This window comes from Nicotiana tabacum, chromosome 6 (genome assembly GCF_000715075.1).
Source record: "Nicotiana tabacum cultivar K326 chromosome 6, ASM71507v2, whole genome shotgun sequence".
Classification (NCBI taxonomy): Eukaryota; Viridiplantae; Streptophyta; class Magnoliopsida; order Solanales; family Solanaceae; genus Nicotiana; species Nicotiana tabacum.
Window position 1 is genome coordinate 218,205,929 of NC_134085.1, and position 22,255 is coordinate 218,228,183.

The 22,255-nt window shown below is 41.2% G+C and overlaps 1 protein-coding gene across 1 annotated transcript; it reads right to left on the reverse strand.

The window, feature by feature from the left end:
* Positions 1-2,921: 2,921 nt before the first annotated feature.
* LOC107804144 (uncharacterized) lies at positions 2,922-5,907 on the reverse strand. The gene is made up of 3 exons (XM_016627975.2): positions 5,152-5,907; positions 4,857-4,992; positions 2,922-3,498 (listed from the first exon to the last, which is right to left on the reverse strand). Exons 1-3 carry the CDS (start codon positions 5,799-5,801, stop codon positions 3,304-3,306), a joined length of 981 nt encoding a protein of 326 aa, XP_016483461.2. The 5' UTR covers positions 5,802-5,907; the 3' UTR covers positions 2,922-3,303.
* Positions 5,908-22,255: the final 16,348 nt, after the last annotated feature.

Sequence of the window (22,255 nt, forward strand, 5' to 3'; positions counted from 1 at the left end):
TATTATATTCTCTTATTCTCAATAATATTTTCTGAAATTTAAAGAATAAATATACTTTTTATTTTTAAAAAGAAAAACGAAAATGATTAAAAAAATAGAATCAAAGAAATTAATTAACCTAAACCAACCCTCACCCATGTTTGAGTAGTTAATTTATTTGTGTCTTTTTTTTTTATCATTTTCTTTTTGCCTTTTTAAAAAATTATTCTTCAATCTCCACATTTATTGGAGATTATCTAATGTTTAGTATAATTACATTGTTCATAGAAATTATTAACATATTACTCCAATTTGAATGAACAGTTTTTTAATATTCATTTTTTATAAAAATTTATTTTATTATTATATAAATATTTAAATTTAAAAACCATAACCAATAAGATATACCCAATAATAAAAGCTCTATTAAATTAAATGGACTTATATAGTCGCCGAATAACTTTTTGTTATGTATTTTTCTTTCTTATTATTTTTAGCATAATTGCATTGTTAGTAGAAAGTTTTATTAGCATATTAAATTGTTTAATATTTTTGTCTGTTACATTCTTTTTGTAATATAATAAAAGATATATATTTTATTACTCTTGAAATATTTTTTTATTTTAAATTTTATTCTATTGTTTTCAATAATATTATCTGAATTTTAATGAATAAAATTTCTATTAAATTAGAAGGACTTATATAGGCATCAAATAACTTTTTTGTTCTGTATTTTTCTTTATTATATTATCCAATATTTAGCATTATTGCATTGTTAAAAGAAAATTTTATTAACATATTATGTTATTTAATATTTTTGACTACTACTTTATTTTTGTAATATAATATAAGATATCTTGAAATATATTTTTATTTTAAACTTTATTCTATTGTTCCCAATAATAGTATCTGAATTTTAATGAATATAATCTCTATTAAATTAGATGGACTTAAATAGGTATCGAATAACTTTTTTGTTACGTATTTTTCTTTATTATATTATCCAATATTTAGTATTATTTCATTGTTAATAGAAATATTTATTAGCATATTTCTTTATTTAATATTTTTGTCTGCTACTTTCTTTTTGTAATATAATAGAAGATATATATTTTATTACTCTTGAAATATTTTTTTATTTTTAAATTTTATTCTATTATTCTCAATAATATTGTCTGAATTTTAATGAATAAAATCTATACTTTATTAAAGGGACTTATATAGTCATCGAATAATTTTTTTTTATGTATTTTATTTATTATATTATCCAATATTTAGTATTACTGCATTATTACTAAAAAAAATTATTAGCATATTATTTTGTTGAATAGTTTTGACTGCTTTATTTTTGTAATATAATAGAAGATATATATTTTATTACTATTGAAATATTTTTTTATATTATATTCTCTTGTTCTCTATAATATTTTCTGAAATTTAAAGTATAAATATACTTTTTATTTTAAAAAAGAAAAATGAAAATGAATTTTAATAAAAAAGAATCAAAGAAATTAATCGATGTTTTTGAAAACACTCATTTTCCTCCGGCAAAACTAATTTTAACTGTGTAAAAAATGAATTTACAACTTGTAGGTTAAGGCGTATATTGAATATGTTTAAAAGAAAATTATGATATATATATATTTTTATTTGAGGTCTATTTTTCTTAATTTTCAAGAGGCGAAGTTGTTAATGTAATATTTTTACAATCTCGATCTTCTCTAATAATTCCCTTTCAATTGATAATAATAGGGCCATCTTATTTAATCTTTCTCGATACATTATTGATCTTAGATAAAGTTTTATCAATTATAGTTTTAAAAAAACTTCTTTTCTTTGAGGCAATTGCTATAGGAAAACTCTACTTTTATACTAAAAGTACCAAAAAATATTAAATACGTACAAATTTATTATTTCTAAAAAATTAGGACCCTTCAAATTTGGATGCCTAAGGTACTAGCCTTACTTGCGATAACTTAGAGGCTAGAGCCGGCCCTGAATAAGTATCTAGAAGGTATGTATGCTAATTTATTTTGGAAAATAGATTCAATAAGTATTTTTATAAAAAATTATTTATCATACCGGATCTTAAGTTGAACGAAGACTAATCCATCCAATATAACCGAATCACTTTTTCCGTCAACTACAAGAATGTGATATTTTACTGATTCACAGTTTTGGGATATCAAATCAACAACAACAACAACAATCTTGAGAAAGAGACCCTACAACAACAACAACAACAACCCAGTATAATCCCATTTAGTAGGGTCTGACCCAGTATAATCCCACTTAGTGGGGTCTGGGGAGGGTAGTGTGTACGCAAACTTTACCCCTACAACAACAACAACACCTCTACCCTAGGGTAAAGAGACTGTTTCCAAATAGACCCCCGACATCCTTCCCTCCAAGAACTTCCCACCTTGCTCTTGGGGAGACTCGAACTCACAACCTCTCGGTTGGAAGTGGGGGTTGCTTACCATCAAAGCAACCCCTCTTGTCTTCAGAGACTCGAACTCACAACCCCTCTTTTGGGATATCAAATCGTAGTATCTATTTACCATACATCTCTGGATCCCGAATACAAAATTCCGTGGAAATTCCCTCACGTACCAGAGAAATATGAATTTCCCATTGTTTTTCTTTTCCCTTTTGCTTTTCTTAGTGTTTCTTTAAAAGATACTTTTTTTCTTTTTTTACAATAGCTCAAAGCCACTATATTGGATTAACATGTGAATGCAGAGTTGTAAGGACCTTTATCCAAGCGTCAACTACGTTTCAAGACTCTTTAAAAGGCCTCTCATGGCTTGCATTTTCTCTGTGTATGAGCAACTTCTTAATGTAATTTTACCTGATTTGCGCCATATAACTGGTCTGATTTGATCATTCACTGCATTTTGCAGGAAAAATGTAGTGCTTTATCGCCTAATCGAGACACGACTAGCAAATAATATCCGTTTAATTTGTTCATTTCACAACTCTGAATACTACAAGGATACGAGGGGCTTCTTCTCTGCCAAAAAAATATAACATTAACAGTGAATCTAGCTCTAGTAACCAAAAAACAAGAGGACATTGAGAATACAACCTCCTCGCTATTGGGTTCTGGTTCATCTCTTGGGTTCCCTCTCATTTTATACATACTCCAACACAGCACTTTGCTAACTACATCTGCACATCTTATTTATCTGTATTAGGAAAGGAACAGTTATACAGTTGAATCTATTCGCTACATCTATACAGCTTTTCCAGCTAGAAATGAAATTTTATGTAGCGATACTCAAATATACTCAACGACTAAATGGATATGAACTCATTCTCGGGTCATGAGGAATTACGGTTGCAGAGGTTGTAACCAGATATGAGGGAGCTAAAGGCAAAGGCTATAAAAGCCAGGAAGGATAACCCAATAGATGCTGTTGCCATCTCCGTAAACTCATCTTTTCCCCAATTTGAAATCCAGTCATCTGCCCTCGTTGCAGCACAAGAAGATGCTGACATAAGAAGATAAGCCAATATCTGTACAGAAAAGCAAGAATTTTGAGAGCCAGTAATACATAAAACAGCAACAGAAGTAAGAAGCAGAATAGTGGTCAGGATTCAAAACAGTTGTTCTATCACCACTATGAATTAAGGAAAGATTTTTAAGGCGCATATTTTACTTTTGTAGGAAGTTCAGCATAAGAACATCTAAATTCTCCTGCATGCATGAAAACCACAGCTTATTGACTTAGCTAGTTTTCCCATTAAATTCTAAAATTGTTCAAAAACACTATATTCGCATCCCGAAAACCAGAACATGCTAAAATATGCTGCAACCTAACATCTCCTAATAAGGTTTCTCCTAGTGAAAACAGGAAAATTGAGAATAATTTTGTTAGCCAGCAGGCATGCTAGGAAATACCTTTCATATATGACAAAGGATTTATGGTAACATATATGAATTTTTGAAACTCAACGAAGTGTACCATGTTTGAAGTCTTTCAGATAAAAGTTGAGGAACATTATCAGATAAAAAGACATTGATTTTCTTTATTTAAATAGTTTCGTGGTTACTACGAATTGACGAGCTGAAGGTTGCGGGGGGAGGGGGGAGGGGGGGTATATCTTCATCTACATCAGTGATGAAAGCCTTAGTCGTTAAGACGTGATCTAAACGAAATGATTTGTGCCACAAAGCTTATTCATTGAGAGTATATCACATTCAATTCATATCAAGATAGTTTCATACTTCTGCATACAACAGAGCTCTCATGATAAATTAAATTGACCGGTGAAAACATAGAATGAGTGAAGTATAGGCCACCCCCCACCCCCCCCCAAAAAAGGGAGTATAGTAGATGACCCGTATCTCTTTTATCGGGTTCACCTCACCAATCTCTCTTTTTAGCATGACTGGCATACTAGAATTTACATTGATTGTATCGCTGATCCCTTGTAAAGGCCTCTCAGACATCCTATCTCATATAGTGCAACCACACATAACCTTGGTCTTTAAATGCTGAACTAGGTATTGTAAAGTGTAAATGAGGCATCAACATGATTTTCTTATCTGCTAGCTCCTAAGAACAAAAGTTTTTCTTCAGAACAAAACCACAACAAGAACTTAGAGGACTCTGATCTAAAATGCACTAAGATGCTCCAAAAAGCTTGGACTATTTGAAAAGGTCAAGGAATGCCATTTTTCTCCAAAGAAGCAGCTTATTTGACTTTGTAGATAATAGAGTGAAATCATCATGACTTACACCTTCTGTTTAGCAGCATAGTAACAGCCACTATGAAGAAGTAACATCCAATTCCAACCCAAGTATCAAAACCAATACTTAAACTAGAATAAATGTTGCCCAAATAGACAAGTTTAAAAAAGCATTACTTGCCTGATCCATCGAGAAATCAAAATGATATCGCACGTGGTGAGAGAAAAAGTGTTTCCAACTTGCCAAATTGTATGCTAGATCACACGCTTGAAATGCAGAGTATACAAATCCAATAATATTAACAGCGACGCAATACCTGTGACATAATATAAAAGGTCTTAACATCACAAAATGTCACGGAAAGTAGTTATAGGAAAATAATAAATGAGAACCAGGGAATTAGTAGCTGCCAACTATAATTAATACGCATATTTAATACAGTACTATGTAAAAATAAGGAAAAGAAAATTAAGACCTGTACTCCTTGTACCGATCATAAGAGTCACCGCTCCAACCTTCAGTTTTATCAGATACCATGATCGAGAAAGAAATACAGCACAAAATTAACTCACAAACCCTAAACCCTAACGCCGCCCTGTTCAGCATCAGTTCCCTCTTCGAACGCCCTGGTGTCCTCGGAGGCGGCCTCTCCCCTCCGGCTAACTCTCCACCTTCCACGTCACCGCCGCGAACCGGCCCCACTTTCGTCACCCCAGCAGTCATATCCTCCCTAACCGCCCTACTAAAATTCATCGTCCGCGCCGAATTCCGATCCTTGTTGCCGGCTTCCGACGGTGGAGTAGGTGTCGGAGGTAAGCTTAAATTCTCCCAGGAAGGTTTACGGGGAGATCGAAGTGGAGAGTAATATTTGTCGACTGATACCAAGGCTTTTGAGGACAGAGACTTGGTCGAGCGTTGATCGGGAAAGGGTTCATCGGAACGGAGAGGTGAGTCGGATCGGAGAGGTGAGTGAAACGAGTCCATTTGACTCACCTGTGAGTCGGTGTCCGACATTGATATGTGACTATTCTGCCTGTGAAAATTCCGGTGGTGGTTGCTGTGATTGGAGTTGGAACTTGAATTGGAATTGGAATTGGAATTCGATTTGAAATTGGATTTCTCCATATTTGAGTTTACCGGGAAATATTTGAGCTTTATTATTGAGAGAGAAACAGAAAAAAGTACAGTAGGAAAATAATGGAACTGCGGGCTCTCCCTCTCTCTGTCTATTCATAGTTATAGTGGGTTTTTTGTACCAAATGAGACACTGCCACGTGTTACATATAAAAGAAATTGCTGAGGTGACTAGGAATGGTAGTGGTTAATAAAGCTAACCATAGTCCGTATCCGTTAAGAATTTCAGCTCTACGTTAAATTGTCTGCATGAATCTTTCTGGCAAGTGATTCTTTACGTAGTGTCCATAAATCACATTTGCAGGTTATAGCACGATGCCCTTTGATAGAAGTTTTATTTTGTGTCTCGTGCAACTAACACTAGTTGTATGAGGCTCCTTTTTGTCTCACAAATTTATGGACTCAAATCTTACACTTCTAGATCCATAAAAATTTGGGTCCACAAAATTATGAGACAAAAAAGATGTCTCGTACAACTAATATTAGTTGTATGAGACACAAAATAAAATTTTTCCCTTTGATTGATTGCAACTCTTATTAACTTTTCTTTTTTCCTCATTACTAGTAACTTTTTTCCAATTGATTTGCCTTCGATAATTTCGAGAAAAAAATAGTATATATTTTGATTGGTATAGTCGTAAGACTCAAAGTTTAGACAGTTGCATTGGTCGATTTGGAGCGCACATCTTGACTTTTAGTGTTCTGTCTTTGTTCGATTTTTGCTCCAGCATTTAGTTAAATTTTTATTCGACAATGATGCTCTGCCACTTTTAAATCCTGAGTCTTGCCTCTGCACACTGTATGAGTCTGAATTTGACCGACCACGACCTACAGTGAGCACGACAAACGATCGAGCACCCGCGAGTCGACGCCCAGAGGGATAAGACCTTGTGGTAAAAGAAGGGACAATACGACCTCGGCAGTAGAGTAAGCCCATTGGGAGATATGGAGAATATTCCTTAAAATATTCTTTGCATGTCGTTCCTACGATTGGAAGGAACTCCTCAGTATATAATAGGGATGAGAGCCTTGTAACAAGGGAAGAACACTTTGTGAAACTCACCAAACTTGAATGAAAAGAAAGTTTACAACTCTCTTCTCTCTATTATTATCATCCTATAGTTTATTATCTTCAGCTACGATTTACCCCTTCATCTTTGATTGATTTGTTCAAAAAAGATTTTAATATTTTTTGAGTCAAACAATTCGGCACCGTCTGTGGGGATTTCCATAGCTGAAATCATAGTTCTCATCTAGGATCTTGAAAGTGACGATTACTGCTCTTTAAACCTCATAAAAACCAACAATGGTGGAAAAGGAAGCGAGGCTGAAGGCGATAGCAGATGTCTCAAATAATCTCCCGAACTTCCTCAACAAAGTAGGTGGAGAAGACACTAAAAATAAAACACCAAGAGTTACACCGGAGGGGGAGATCTCACTTCTCCCATACGGGGATCTAACGATCTTGCGCGAAAGGGGAGCCTCAACGTCCACGGTGGGGGAAACACCACCAGTAGTCAAAAAACTGCTAGAAGAATGGTTGACGAGTGCTCTGAATAACATGCTCGAAAAACCTCCTCAAGGAGATGTCGAAGACTTGCCACCTACAGAAATCGCAGCTACCACCAATGAGCGGAGTGCTACGCGAATGGGTAACACCCGCACTGTCACCAATGCAGATGCACTCATGGCCGTCTTAAAGAAAATGGAAGAGATGGAAAACGAGAACAAAACACTCCGTGATCAAATGAAGGAGCATCAGGAGAGGGTTGACAAAATACCAGGCACTCCTAAGCTATTACCAAAATGCGATGTGGGCCGATTCGTCGAACAGCCATACAAAGACGGGGCTGCTCCTCATCCTATTCCAAAAACCTTCAAGATGCCGTCATACTTGAAAATAACGACGGGACCATGGACCCGGAGGATCATCTAATCCATTATGTTATTGCGGTAAAGGGCAACAATCGGTCAAAGGAACAGGTACCATCTATGCTACTAAAAAAGTTCGGTGAGACCTTGATAGGGGGATCCTAGCTACCAGCGCGATCGATATCAACCTTTGAAGAGATGGCGGATAAATTCGCCACCGCTCATGCAGGGGCGAAGAAGGCTGAAGCTAGGGTCAATGATATCTTCGCTATCAGGCAAATAGAGGGCGAGAGACTTAGGGATTTCCTGGCCCGATTCAATAGAGTAAGGATGAGCCTGCCAAACGTGTCAGAAGGGATGGCAGTAGCAGCCTTTCAAAATGGGTTAAACAGGAAAGGATCAAAGGCAACCAAAAAACTTCTCAGTAGACTCATGAAGTATCCCCCCACCACATGGGAAGAGATCCACAACGCCTATTGTGCTGAGGTAAGGGCAAATAAGGACGACCTGAACGGCCCGATTTAGCGATTAACGTCGGTTCAGACCAAGGCAAGGAGAGATCAACGTAACGATGGGTGAAGATATCAACCATCACGTTTCAATCGAGAAAGGCATCAGCCCTATGTTCGAACATCTAACCCGCCCCCTCCAAGACATACAGATGTAGTGTTATGACACACTGCACCCTTTCGAAGCGAAAGAGGTATGCCTCCACTATTATCTGCTCATAACTTTTGTGTTTCCCCTTCAGAGATAGTGTACGCACTGGAGAAGCTGGGCACAAAGGTGCAGTAGCCGCAAAAAATGAAATCGGACCCAAGCACCAGGAGGTCAAACGCCCTCTGTGAATTCCACCAAGAAAGAGGACACAAGACCAAAGATTGCATAGGTCTGCGGCAGGAAGTAGTTAGGATACCTGAAAGAACTGCTCACCGATAAAGGAAGGGCCAACTTCGCTCGAGGGCGCGATCCATCTCAAGGACCTCCAAAGCCACCATCACCGGCGCGCACCATACAAATGATCATTGGTGGCGTCGATGACACGGTGATCAACCATGTGAAGTTCACCACCATGCACAAACTCAAACGGACGGTCGCCCACGAATGGTATGATGACCTCGAAGACAGTATCATCTTCAATAAGTCGGATGCCGACGGTTTGTCTTTCCCTCACTATGATGCTTTGGTTATAACTTTACGTATCGTTGATACAGATGTAAAAAGAATCATGGTAGATAATGGAAGCGGCGCGTGTAATGTTCACTTGCGAGTTCTCATGCAAATGAGTCTTGAGGATAAAATAATACCACGTTGAATAACACTAACGGGTTTTAATAATGCAGTAGAGCGGACATCCGGAGAAATAGTGCTACCCGTCCTAGCAGGAGGGTCACCTTGGAGATAACATTCCACGTCATGAACCAGGAAACAACCTACAATGCCATCATAGGGCGACCATGGATACACGCCATGCGAGCCATCCCTTCAAGCTTCTATCAAGTGGAAATGAGGGATATTCAACATCCGAGGCGAGCCACGCACCGCCCAAGAATGCTATTGGATCGCCCAAGATTTCACGCACACCAAACAACTGAAAGGAGCAAGTGTAGAGGCGTAGCAATCAGCCATGTCGGGAATTAAACTCGACCTACAAACAGAGGCCATCAAAGACATGGATATCGTAGAAGCTTGCAAGGCAACTATAGAGGATCTTGACCCCGTCCAATTGGATGACGCCGACAACACAAAAAGGTTTACATAGGGCACAACCCCTCGGAGCCAGGTAAGTATCGTGAATTTTTAACTAACAACGCCGATTTATTTGCCTTCTCCCACTCAGATATGCTAGGAATCCCAAAGAACATTGCCATTCATAGACTGAATGTCGACCCACTCTATCCGTCGGTACGACAAATGAGGAGAAAGTTCAATGTTGCAATCAATGAGGCAGTCAGCAAAGATGTGGATAAATTACTCACCAACGGTTCCATCAGAGAATCAAAATACCCCTAATGGGTCGCCAACGTGGTCATGGTCAAAAAGAAGAACGGGAAATGGCTAATGTGTGTAGACTTCACCGATCTAAACAAAGCATGCCCAAAGGATTCCTTCCCGTTACCCCATATCGACCAACGGATCGATGCGACAGCTTGGGCACGAATTGCTGAGCTTCTTGGATGCTTACTCCGATTACAACCAAATTCTAATGGCTGAAGAAGATTAATAAAAGACAACCTTCATCACTCACCAAGGAACATATTGCTATAAAGTGATGTCGTTCGGACTCAAGAATGTAGGGGCCACGTACCAGAGGCTAGTCACCAAAATGTTCAAAGAGCAGCTCGGCAAAACCATGGAGGTTTATATTGATGACATGCTGGTAAAGTCGACAAAGAAGGAGGATCACATTGGCCATCTAAAAGAAGCCTTCAAAATATTAAGGCAGTACGGGATGAAGTTAAATCCTGAGAAGTGCGCCTTCGGCGTAACCTCAGAAAAATTCCTTGGCTTCCTCGTGTCACAAAGGGTAATCGAAGTCAACCCAGATCAAATCAAAGCCATCAACACAATACTAGAGGTACTAACCAGCAAAAAGCAGGTACAGAAGCTAACAAGGCGAATAGCCGCCTTATCGAGGTTAATTTCACAATCATCGGATAGATGCCACAAATTCTTCAATGTGCTGAGAAAAGACCACGGGTTGCAATGGAACGAGGAGTGTGTCGACGCCCTGAGAAAGTTAAAAGCGTATCTGTTTTCACCGTCACTACTCGTCAAAGCAGATCCAGGTGAGTGTCTGCTTGTGTATTTGGCAGTTTCCGAAGTCGTAGTAAGTTGCAGTCTTGGTCCGTGAAAATAAAGGTACGTAATCTCTAATTTATTATATCAGCATAACTTTAATCGATGTCGAGACAAGGTACCCTCACCTTGAAAAGCTAGCTCTGGCTCTGGTCGTGGCTTCACGCAAGCTTAGACCATATTCTCAATGTCACCCTATAAAAGTGGTAACAACTTTCCCCCTAAGGGGTATCTTTCACAAACCCGAACTATCGGGTAAACTTGCCAAATGGGCCATACAATTAAGCGAGCACGACATAACATACCAACCGCGAATCGCCGTTAAGTCGCAGGTGCTCGCTAACTTCGTCGCTGATTTCAGCACAAAGATATTGCCCAAGGCAGAACAAGAAGCATTTCGCGCTTCCACACATACCGACCTCTGGGTCCTCTACACCGATGGCGCCTCTAATGCCTCGAGATCGGGACTGGGACTCATCCTCAAAGTCCCTACAGGCAAAGTAATTCACCAGTCCATACGATGCCCCGAGATGACTAACAACGAGGGCGAGTATGAGGCTGTGATTGCAGGTTTGAAGTTAGCCCTCAAATACGGCGACCGACGACTCGTCCTCCACTGTGACTCTCAACTCGTTGTGAATCAAGTCACCGGGACTTTCCAAATCAAAGAGTAGAGACTACAAAGATACCAGTCGGAAATCCACAAACTACTACCAGAATTCGATGAATGCCGCCTCGATCAGATACCCAAGGTGCAGAATATTGAAGCAGATGGCCTCGCCAAACTAGCTGCGGCCACCAGGAATATCAACAAAGAAAACATGGTCACCCTCCTTCACTCCGCAATAGACCACGTCAAGGTACATTTTATAAACCTAACTTGGGACTGGCGTAACTACTTCGTAGCCTATTTACCGGATGGAACGCTCCCGCAAGACAAAAAAGAAGCCAAAAAACTTCGGGTACAGGCAACCCGATACAACCTAATAAACCATGATCTCTACAAAAGAAAGTTCGGCGGCCTCCTAGCCAAATGTATTGGACCACATCAAACAAGATGAGTACTGGAAAAGTACACGAAGGGAACTGCGGTGCCCACACGGGAAATCGCGCCCTCATTCGATGCCTCATCTACACCGCTTACTACTGGCCTACCATGAAAAACGAAGCCGCAGACTATGTCCGAAGGTGCGAGCAGTGTCAAAAGTACGCCCCTATGATACATCAAGTAGGAGATTTCCTCCATTCCGTCACTTCGCCATGGCCATTCATAAAATAGGGAATAGACATAGTCGACCCCCTCCTAGCAGGGCGAGGTAAGGTACGCTTCCTTTTGGTTTTAACTGACTACTTCTCTAAATGGGTGGAAGCAGGTGCATATACTCAGATACGTGAGCAGGAGGTCATCGCCTTTATATGGAAAAATATTATATGCTATTTTGGCATCCCCAAGGAAATCAGCTGCAACAACGAACCTCAATTCATCGGAAAAAGAATGACTGAGTTTTTCAAAAAGTGGAACATCAAACGAATACTCTCCACGCCATATCACCCTACCGCCAATGTCCAAGCCGAATCCTCTAAAAAAGTAATACTGAACATATTGAAAAAGAAGCTTGAGGAAGATAAAGGTCTATGGCCTGAACTACTACCTAAAGTATTTTGGGCATACCGCACTACGCCAAAATTCAGCACGGGAGAAACGCCATACTCACTGGTTTATGGGACCGACGCGGTTATACTTGTCGAGGTCGGGGAGCCCAGCTTGAGATATTCTAACGAGAGCGGAATAGACAATGACGAAAGTAGGCTACAAGATCTGGATGAAGTTGAAGAACGAAGAGACATGGCCCACGTAAGAATGGTAGTCCAGAAGCATCAAGTAGAAAGATACTACAACAAGAGAGCCAAGGTGCGATCACTCAAAGTTGGCAACTACGTCATCAAGGCCAAAACACAGGCGTCAAAAGACCATAATGAAGGACAATTGGGAACAAGCTGACGGACCATATAAAATCGTAGCAGTAGCAAACAAAGGAGCGTTCCAGTTAGAAACAATGGAGGGAAAACTGCTCTAAAACAATTGGAACATCGCCCACCTCAAGTATTTCCACTTCTAAAAGGTGTCACCTAAGTCGTACTTTTTTTCCCTCACCCGGTTTTATCCCAATCGGGTTTTCCTGGGGAGGTTTTTAATGAGGAGGCAAAGGAGACGCCCTAAGGGTCGACACGTTGTTCATTACCTCAACTCGTCGATATGATCTCTGGATCGAAGTAATGAAGGGACTACATACAGATAATCTAATCTCTATTATATGAACGGAATTTAATCTCCATTGTATGAATGGAATCTAATCTCCATTGTATGAATGGAATCTAATCTCCATTTCACGAACGGATCAAATCTCCATAGCATGTGTAGAACCAGATCTCCACTATCGACAGGTGACGTCTTCCTACGGGAACATGGTCAAATCTCCAAAAATATCAGTTCGACCTCGTTCGAACCACGACGGGATCCTACTTCAACGACAGTTCGAAGCAACATCCCAATGGCCAAGACCATCGACGAAAATACCAGTTCAACCTCATTCGAACCACGACGGGATCCTACTTCAACGACAGTTCGAGTAACATCCCAATGGCCAAGGCCATCGACGAAAATACTAGTTCAACCTTTTTGAACCATGACGGGATCCTACTTCGACGACAGTTTGAAGCAACATCCCAATGGCCAAGGCCATCGATGAAAATATCAGTTCAACCTCGTTCGAACCACGATGGGATCCTACTTCGATGACAGTTCGAAGCAACATCCCAATGGCCAAGGCCATCAATGAAAATACCAGTTTGACCTTGTTCGAACCACGACGGGATCCTACTTCGACGATAGTTCGAAGGAACATCCCAATGGCCAAGTCCATCGATGAAAATACCAGTTCGACCTCGTTCGAACCATGACGGGATCCTACTTCGACGATAATTTGAAGTAGTGAGGGGGTCGTACCTGCATGACTCACGAGCTGCATGAGCTTCGGCCCGCACAGCCTGAACCTCCGTCTCTGTAGCCCTTCCCTCAGCGTGAAAAGCCTTATACACATCAAGTCGAGCCTCTGCATGGACCCACAACTCGTACAAACGACGGGGCACGCCCAAATCAGCTGAGGTATGAGACGTAGAAGGCTGAGAGCGTCGACTTGCCTCCTCCGCCCTCAGCGAAGCCATTTGTCCCTACAATGCGATGAAATCCGCCTCTAGCTCCTTAACACGCCCTTCGAGCCCTGCGACGTGACGACCAAAGGCTTCCCTCTCCCCAGTAAGTTCCGATCTAGAAATGCGGAGTGCATCTTCCAAAGATACCAACTCAGAAATAGCTGCTGCCAGCTTATCGGCGCTGACGTTCAACTCGCCCTTGAGCCCGTCAATCTCTACTACCTTAGCATTCAACTTGGTGGTCAAGTCGGCCACCTTCAACTGTAAGTCGGCATTCTCAGCCGTCACCCCCTTGGTCAATTCGAGCGCGTCCTCCTTTGCCTTAAGAAAGGCCTCCAGTTCACTATTACAGGCAACAGACCTCACAAGCTCTTCGTCCCTCTCCCTCAACTCCTCTATCCTACGCTCTAATTGGTCCTCCCGCTACTTAAGCCCCTCACGAAACACCTGGAACTCGGGATACTGATGATAAATGTCAAACATCGCCTGATGCTTAACACGATACTACTGATACTTGGACGACATCTTCTTATAAAGGCCCGTCCTTTTTCTTTCACGACGCTCTCTCTCCACCTCCAGGACGAGGGTCTGACAAAAGAGAAGGGCAGAAATTAGAAAACAAAATGCAAACGACGGTTATCGCACCAACCTAACGACAAAAAGAGAAGGAAAGGAACCTACCTGCAGGGCTATACCAGCGACCTTCTAAGATAACTCCACGTCACTCATTGCTCCAAGCATCTTGCTTTCAGGAGCGACACATAGAGGAGCGAGGGTCGGCGCCACCTACTCCCTGTTCAACAACAAGTTGTAGTTCCCCGGGACTACCACATGACGGTCGAACCCGTCCATCCTATCCTCTACATGGGTATGGCGACCCATAAATTCATTGACATCCTCCGGGTCGATATCCGAACCCGAGCCATCACCCTCGATACGAGGTCCTCTAACATTAGACGATGTGCCATCCTCAACGGAGCGCACTGAACCGGCTCCTGGGCCAATTCCCTCCACTTGGGGAGACCTCCCCGACAAAATGGCATTGGCCATAAATACGGGCACCGGGGCTTCCCGGGATGCTCTGCTGCTGTCAGCGTCCGTGGCCACCCCCTTCCCCAGCTCCAACCTCCTCATTTTCCTCTCTAGCGGCTCGTCACAGTTAGAAGATTCATCCAAAGGATGTGAGGCCGGTACCGACGAAGCCTCTTCCCTCGTGGCCACAGTTCGAGACGAATCTCCCAGTTGAATAGGTTGAGGAAGACCTTCTCGAACAGACTCGCACAAGATAAATCGCGTGTCCGCAGTAGCGACGGCTTGTCTAAAGGTGGGAACTGGCACCTTCCGTCTAGAAGCTCCCCGACCTGTCATCACAAAGGGTCGTACTATTAAGCAAGGTCACATGGCCAACGAGGCAGTAAGTCAAATATTTACCTGAGGAAACCCTAGGTCCATAACGTTGCACAAAGGCGGGCCAAGTCCGAGCGTTGACGCATGAGGCAACAGGCGGGCTACCCAATCCTTGATACCCGCAATAGGGTGAGGTGGATGGCCCATAGATGCAAAATGGCGAGTAAGTAAAAGTTACAATAATTACATAAGAGAGGGGAACATAGCGAATGACAACACTTTCGTGTTCCGTTCCATCGCTCCGGAAATCTGGCGAAGTCAGAAACGATGTGTTCGGTCTTGATAAAGAAATACTTGTGACAAAACTTACGGCTCGCCCGGTCGTCCGTCCCGACCACCAGCCTTTTCGTACCACGAAGTCTCAAATGCACCATGGTACCCCTAAGGAAGCCAGGCGCGAATAGGTGCAAAAGATAATGGACAGAGATACTACACTCCGCCAACTGTGCATACTTAGTCAATAGTAGAAGCACCTTAAGCGTGTACGGCGAAAGCTGTGCTGGGAAAACCTAGTAAATTCTATAGAATTCCTCTGCTAAAGGGAAGGGAGGAAGGGTATAGCCGATCATGAAAAGATACTCGTAAAAAGCACAGTACCCAGGTTTGTGGACGTCAACGTAATCTTTCCCCGCCGGAATCATCTCTACATGGGCAAGAATACCATACTTTATACGGAGGGCATCAAGATGAACCTGCTCCATCTAAGAAAATACGAGGTTTGGAGTAAGAGGTGAATCTTTGAGGAAATCACTCCGGGACAAGGGATGCCTCGGTAGTAGCTCATCCACCGTAAGAGGGTTGTCACCCTTTTCTACCACCACTTCTCCGCTGCCGGAAAGAGGCATTGTGGATAACGGGGTGGCTTCAGGAACCTCTTCGCTAGCACGATGAGACCTCGGCATAGTATCGTTTAAAGGAGCAGCAACACAAAGGGAGTAAAAAAGAAGAAAACTTCCGGTGAAGAACGGAAACGAAAGCAGGAAGATATAAGAACAAATGAAGAAGACTGAGAGGCTATCAAGAGAGAAATGGCTAAAATTTTTCAAAAAATCAAACCCTCATCTATTTATAGGGTTGGGTGGTGCCAGAACCGAGGCGGCATGCTTCAAATCAACGCAAGAATCAAAGCGCCAAGCCTTCAGTCTTTGCCTCGAAAATCCGCGTAATGATGACGTACGTAAAGCTGACATCACCCCCGGGTAGCGTGTACTATTCGGTGCTTCCCTGAATATGATAGCCACCTCTCGTTGGTCACGCCGTAACGTTCCAACAGGTCAAATTTCTCCCAAAGAAGGCATAAAGTCCGCTTATCGAGAACGCACCCAGTCACAACCCCGACGAGCGGAGGGACTAACTGTATGGGTCTGAATTTGACCGATCACGACCTACAGTGAGCACGACAAACGACCGAGCACCGCGAGTCGATGCCCAGAGGGATACAACCTTGTGGTAAAAGAAGGAACAATACGACCTCGGCAGTAGAGTAAGCCCATTAGGAGATATAAAGAATATTCCTTAAAAGATTCTTTGCATGTCGTTTCTAAGATTGGAAGGAATTCTTGAGTATATAAGAGGGATGAGAGCCTTGTAACAAGGGGAACACTTTGTTAAACTCACCAACCTTGAATGAAAAGAAAGTTTACAACTCTCTTATCTCTATTGTTGTCATCCTAGAGTTTATTATTTTCAACTACGATTTACCCCTTTATCTTTGATTGATTTGTTCAAAAAAGATTTTAATATCTTTTGAGTCAAACACACACGTACAATCATTTTACCAAAGTATGGCCATAACTTAGTTGAAGTTTAACCAAGGAATTTTTGATTTAGAATTGGAACTTTAATTAAGAAAATTACAACAATTAGATTTACCGCCACTTATTGCTCTTAATTACTCCCCAACGTCCAACATATCTCAAACTCACGTGTTAAGGAAATTTAAGAAGCCCAATTACACAAAGAAAACTACTCGGTTAAGAAACAAGGTTTCCACTTTTTGACTACAGCAAAAAGAGAGGATAGTGGTGAGTAGGTATATAATATTTGCCTCATGTAAAGCTAAAGGCTCCTAAAGTGAGAGGCTTTATATTTATCAACTCCAAAACTCTCTATCTTTGTTTAGGCCCGAAAAAGAAAAATAAAAAAGTGGTGTTCATTTTGCTTTATTAAGTCACTATCAAGTACACTCAACGTATATTAATTGCCACTCACTAGCAGTCCCTTTAATCAATTTATTAAAAGAGCTTTCCACTTAGAATGATCAATCATATACTGATACGGGACAACATAAACTGTTCTTATTTTAATTAGAAAAGTGCTCAGAAACTTGTCTTAATTAGCAGACCTGAATTAACGAAAGAAACACAAGATCAATAATTACGTACGCGTATATCAATCTAATTATGTACGCGTATATATATATATATATATATATAATTAAAATCCTGGTACACAGCCATTTTGTTACAAGGAAATGTCTCCCTTTGGCGGAAGCTATTTTTTGTACTACTATCTTAATCTTAACTTTATTTGTTACTACTTGTTTACGCTAAATTCTTGTTGTTATTACTAAATTAATACTTGAAAAATTCATCAAAATGTCTGGGTATGTTTTGTGCGGAAAAAACATATTCCTGGGGCTTGGTGCTCATTGCGATAAGAAAAGTATCACATTCTTTTCTCATAATACACCTTCCTCTGTACAAGCAGCAAGTTTCTTTCTAATTCAATAACCAAAAAGGAACTCCAAAAGCCTTTCTTTTCTCAAAAGTGGACGTACAAAAAGAGAATGCACTTCACCAAAACTGCCTTTATTACAATATTACCTTTGAACACAAAATCCAACGACAAAATTAAAGATGTGTGCCATTCTGCCTTCCAGTAAAGATTATTGCTGTGTCATTTTCCACTTTAGCTAGCTAATCCCTGTATAAGAACTTCCAACTCTTGTACAAAATTATATATCCACGGGGAGTTGTGTATTGGCTTTTTCATTCACGTTGTAGGATGAATATGCCCCAAGAGCTGCATCTCTGATATGTGTGTGCGGCCCAAGGCCCCGAGGAAAATCGGGCCAAGTGCACCCGCAGTCACTTTTAAGCTTGTTATTTAAAATATAGTTATAATTTATAATATTAGCCAATTCATCCAAACTTCAGGATTAAGTATCCTGACTTTTTAAGCTGCTAATTTGAAATTCAGGACTTATTGTTTTGACTTTCTAAACTGCTAATTTGAAATTCAAGATATAAAATTCGAATTTATGAACACAATTTTCAAACTTTAGGATACGATATTCTGAAGTTTAAAGATGTTTAAACTTCATAACGTTTTTGTTTGACCAAAAAATATAAATCTTTGCCTAAACTAATTAAATAAAAAGATAAAAAGTTAATCCTAGTTAAAGATAATGACCTTAGATCTAAAATCGGTTTATGCGGATAATATGGGACCGCGTCAAAGTGGATTTAATGCAATACACATTAAATGTTATGGTTATTAATGGAATGAGAACAATGATAAGTAATAAATAAAAATAAATGGCACTAAATGTAAATAAAGAGAATAATTCACCTAATATTGAATGAGGTGGATGATTCTTATTTCTGACAATGATGTGAGACAAATAACTATGGGGATATTGGAGACTTTCTCGGATCTGATGCGAAAAGTGTAGAATAAGTAATGAACAAAATCTCTTTGGGAAAGCAGGGTTTGTATCTATCTCGAGAGTCAACTTTTTAAGAGAGTTCTTCTCATATAGAATATTGCATGCCTTTTGTCTTATCTCTCCTACTATTTATATGCGATATTTCCAAAGAACCCTAAAAGGTACAAACAGAGGGAATAATCAATAGAATATTCCCTTTCAAGGTTCTAAAGCTATACTAGCTGTTACTTCTATCCATGCTGCTTGACCTCGGCTCTGATGAGCCACTCAACGACTTGTTCTGTTGATCACTGATCGACCCCGACCAAACTGCCCATTTTGATTTGCAGGTCACTCATGACGATCGTCTCCACGTATCAAATTTTTCTAGTTCGATTTTGACCCATACAGTTAGTCCCCCCACTTATCGATGTCGTCTTTTGGTTGACCTCAATTAGAGGACTTCATTAGTCATATTTGGAGAAATTCGTATGAAGGGATCGAGTGGTGAGGATTGCGGCTGAGATGGTGATGTGGCATTTTGAAGACCACACTTAATGACGTTGGTTCAGAGGTGACGTCAAGGCCTCACGCGTCATCATTACGCATCTTACCGACGCATTGCATCACTTTCCGTGCCCCTATCATTTCGATCTCTGTGTATTTGACAGTTAATTGTCTCGATCCTAGCGCCGGTGTTCTCTATAAATAAAAGGGGGGAAACCCTTTGAATGAACCTTTACATTTTCCAATCCTTGAACTTGCATCTTTTCTTCTCTTCTTCTTCTTCTTCTTCTTTCTGTGTTCCTGCTCCAGTTGCTTCAATCTTTTGTATTCTTACTCTCCTTTCTAGTTCAAGTGATTCCTGTTGTTTTTGCCTCTTCCAAGTTTGTATCTTCTGTATTTACAGTTAACCAAAAATGGTGGATACACCCCTTGTCTCTGGTGAGGTTCCTGAACCAACTCCACTAGGAGTAAGGATGTCTCCTCATGATGATGACGCTATTGTCGTTGCCGAGGATGAGAGCTTTCCCATTGTGGGGGAGATCATTCCTCATAATGATAGGGCCAGGTCGGACTTCCCGAAGTCACCTGCGGACGAGCCTGAGCCTGTGATGTCCGAAATAAAAGCAGCTTATCTCGCCGAGCTTAGGTCCAAGTACAACATCCCTGCCCATATCGACGTGGTCCTAGCTGGGAACGACGTAATCCCTATTCATCGTTTTAGATATTGTGCATTTTACGCGTACCCGTTCCAAGTGGGATATTCTCTTCCCCCATTGGAGGAGGAATTTTACCGCTACTACGGCATCTGTCCGGCTCAGCTCTCCCCTATATTTAAAAACTCTTTCTTATGTTGATAAAGTACATGGAACTAGCCAATCGTGGGATTTCCATACGCCATCTGCTGCATCTTTTCATGCCAAGTTCTCACAAGGGTATGATGATGCACCTCCGCCACCGTGGGACCAAGGGACTAGTGGTGAAAATGAACGAGAAGGCAAATCATTGATTTTGGTTCAACTTATTCTATATCAAGACCGACCACACATGGTGGAGAACCCCAGTGGATTCCCTGAAGCATGGAACTTCGCCCGTAAGTGTTTTTGCTAATTGATTGCTTATTTTGTCTCTCTCCGACGATTTAATCGTTCCTCCTCTTTTGTGCAGTAGAGAGGGACTTCATATGTTGGTCGCCGACATTCGCCACTAGGTGAGTCAAATTTTACCCCACGCGATGGGGATTCGCGAATGGTCATCTTTTAACAAGAAGTTTGGACGTAAACCTTCCTCGACTAATAAATTATTCATTTCGATCTTCTTTTTCGCTCCATTCTTATAGTGGGGTCAATTTTAAATTTTGTATTTGAAGTTAGTTCAGAGGACTACGAAAAGAACGAGGGCTCCTACCCCCGCTTTTTGTCAATCGGGTGCATCGAACAGATCTCTACTCACTTCAACTATAGGCCAGTCCGTTCAGATAACTGCTTCTTCTTAGATCTCAGCAGGCCCTTCAGTGAAGACTCCGACTTCTATCATATTGCACTTAGTAGACGAGTCATCGTCGAGCGAGGAGGAAGCAGTTCTACTATAAAGGCGAACAGTAGAAGTTGACAGCGAGGCAGTAGGAAATGAAGAGCCAACAAGGGGCGATCCCGAGCTGGCGTGGTCACACTCGAGGGCGGCATAGCTTTGGGCACAAAGACTGTGCCCCTTTCAGATGTAGATATTGCTCCCTTGCTAGAGGTTGTCGTGGAAGGAGAGGAAACGTAGGTTATTTCGACGAGTGATACATCGTTGTCAGGGCAGGACGACGTTCCTTCCTCTGTCGAGGAGAGGGGGAAAGGGTGACCGTAGATGGCTATGAGTCCGTTTCAACGTCAACCCCGAAGAGGAACGAATGTTCGATAAGGGTTTTACTCGAGTAGAGGTGAAAATGGAGGGACCTACTCATATCATAGTCATTCCCTCGGACTGTGACTTGTTGACGAAAATAGAGAGCGTAGTTCTTTCTTTGGTTCCTCTTTGCTCTAGCACCGAGAACAGGACTTTACGGACGTTTAAGGATGCCGATCTGTTGTTAGGAATATCCGAAATGGCTTTGAGGGTAAGTTTGTATTTTTATTTTTGTTGTTCTTGTACTTTATGTCCTTTTTCCTTTTTGTTTTTACTGACTTTTTGGCTCTTCCTTTTTCACCTAGACTCTCATTTTGGAGATCGAGAGCTCCCGCCGAGAGGAGAAGCGAAAGTTGTTTTTAAGAACATAGTTTTGAAGTATCGTAAGTACTGTGAGATGGTTGCCCGATTCAATGCGGACGATAATTTCTAGTCTCTTAGAGATGAGTTAAGGCAGAAGGACGATGAACTCGTGAGGGTCATTGGCAAATGTAGCGAGCTTGAGGAAGCGTTTAGACTCAAGGAGGACGAGCTCGAAGTGAGCAAGGGGGTTATGGTTGAGTATGTCGACCTTCAAGCTCAAGTGGCATCCCTACGGGCCAAACTTGAGTAGAGCTCGATCAGAGCTTATGAATAAAGTGATGAGTTGGTCAAAAAAGTGGCATAGTCAGAGAGGGTCGAGGAGGCTAGGGCCGCATCTTTGCCGAAGGTGGCGGCGTTAGAGGATACCATCTGCGTCCTCCGATCTGAGCGGGCGAGTGATGCGGAGACAGTAGCGCTCAGGGAGGCGAGGTTTGACGAACGGATTGGTGGGCTTGAGAAAGAGATTTCGGACCTTAATGAGCATATCTCCCTTCTTGAGGCCTAAAAAGCACAGCTACTGGCTCAACCATCTTCATCTAGTACTTTCACTTATCCCGATGTTCCACGGGATTTTTATGAGAAATAGATTCATGCCGAGGCTGAACTAGACATATTCAAGGGCTTGATAACGGCATGGAGAGTTTCTGAGGATGCTCGTGCTAAAGCACGCGTAGTTCGGGTCCTTTATGGTTATGATCCTGCTACGCCGGGGGCTGTGAAGGTAAAGATGGCTTGGACGGGCTTG

Coding starts and splice junctions, on each gene's coding strand:
- LOC107804144 (XM_016627975.2), bottom strand. CDS start 5,801: ATGGAGAAATCCAATTTCAAATCGAATTCCAATTCCAATTCCAATTCA. Junction 4,993..5,151: donor GATCGGTACAAGGAGTACAG/GTCTTAATTTTC, acceptor ATTATGTCACAG/GTATTGCGTCGCTGTTAATA. Junction 3,499..4,856: donor TTGATTTCTCGATGGATCAG/GCAAGTAATGCT, acceptor TTTTCTGTACAG/ATATTGGCTTATCTTCTTAT.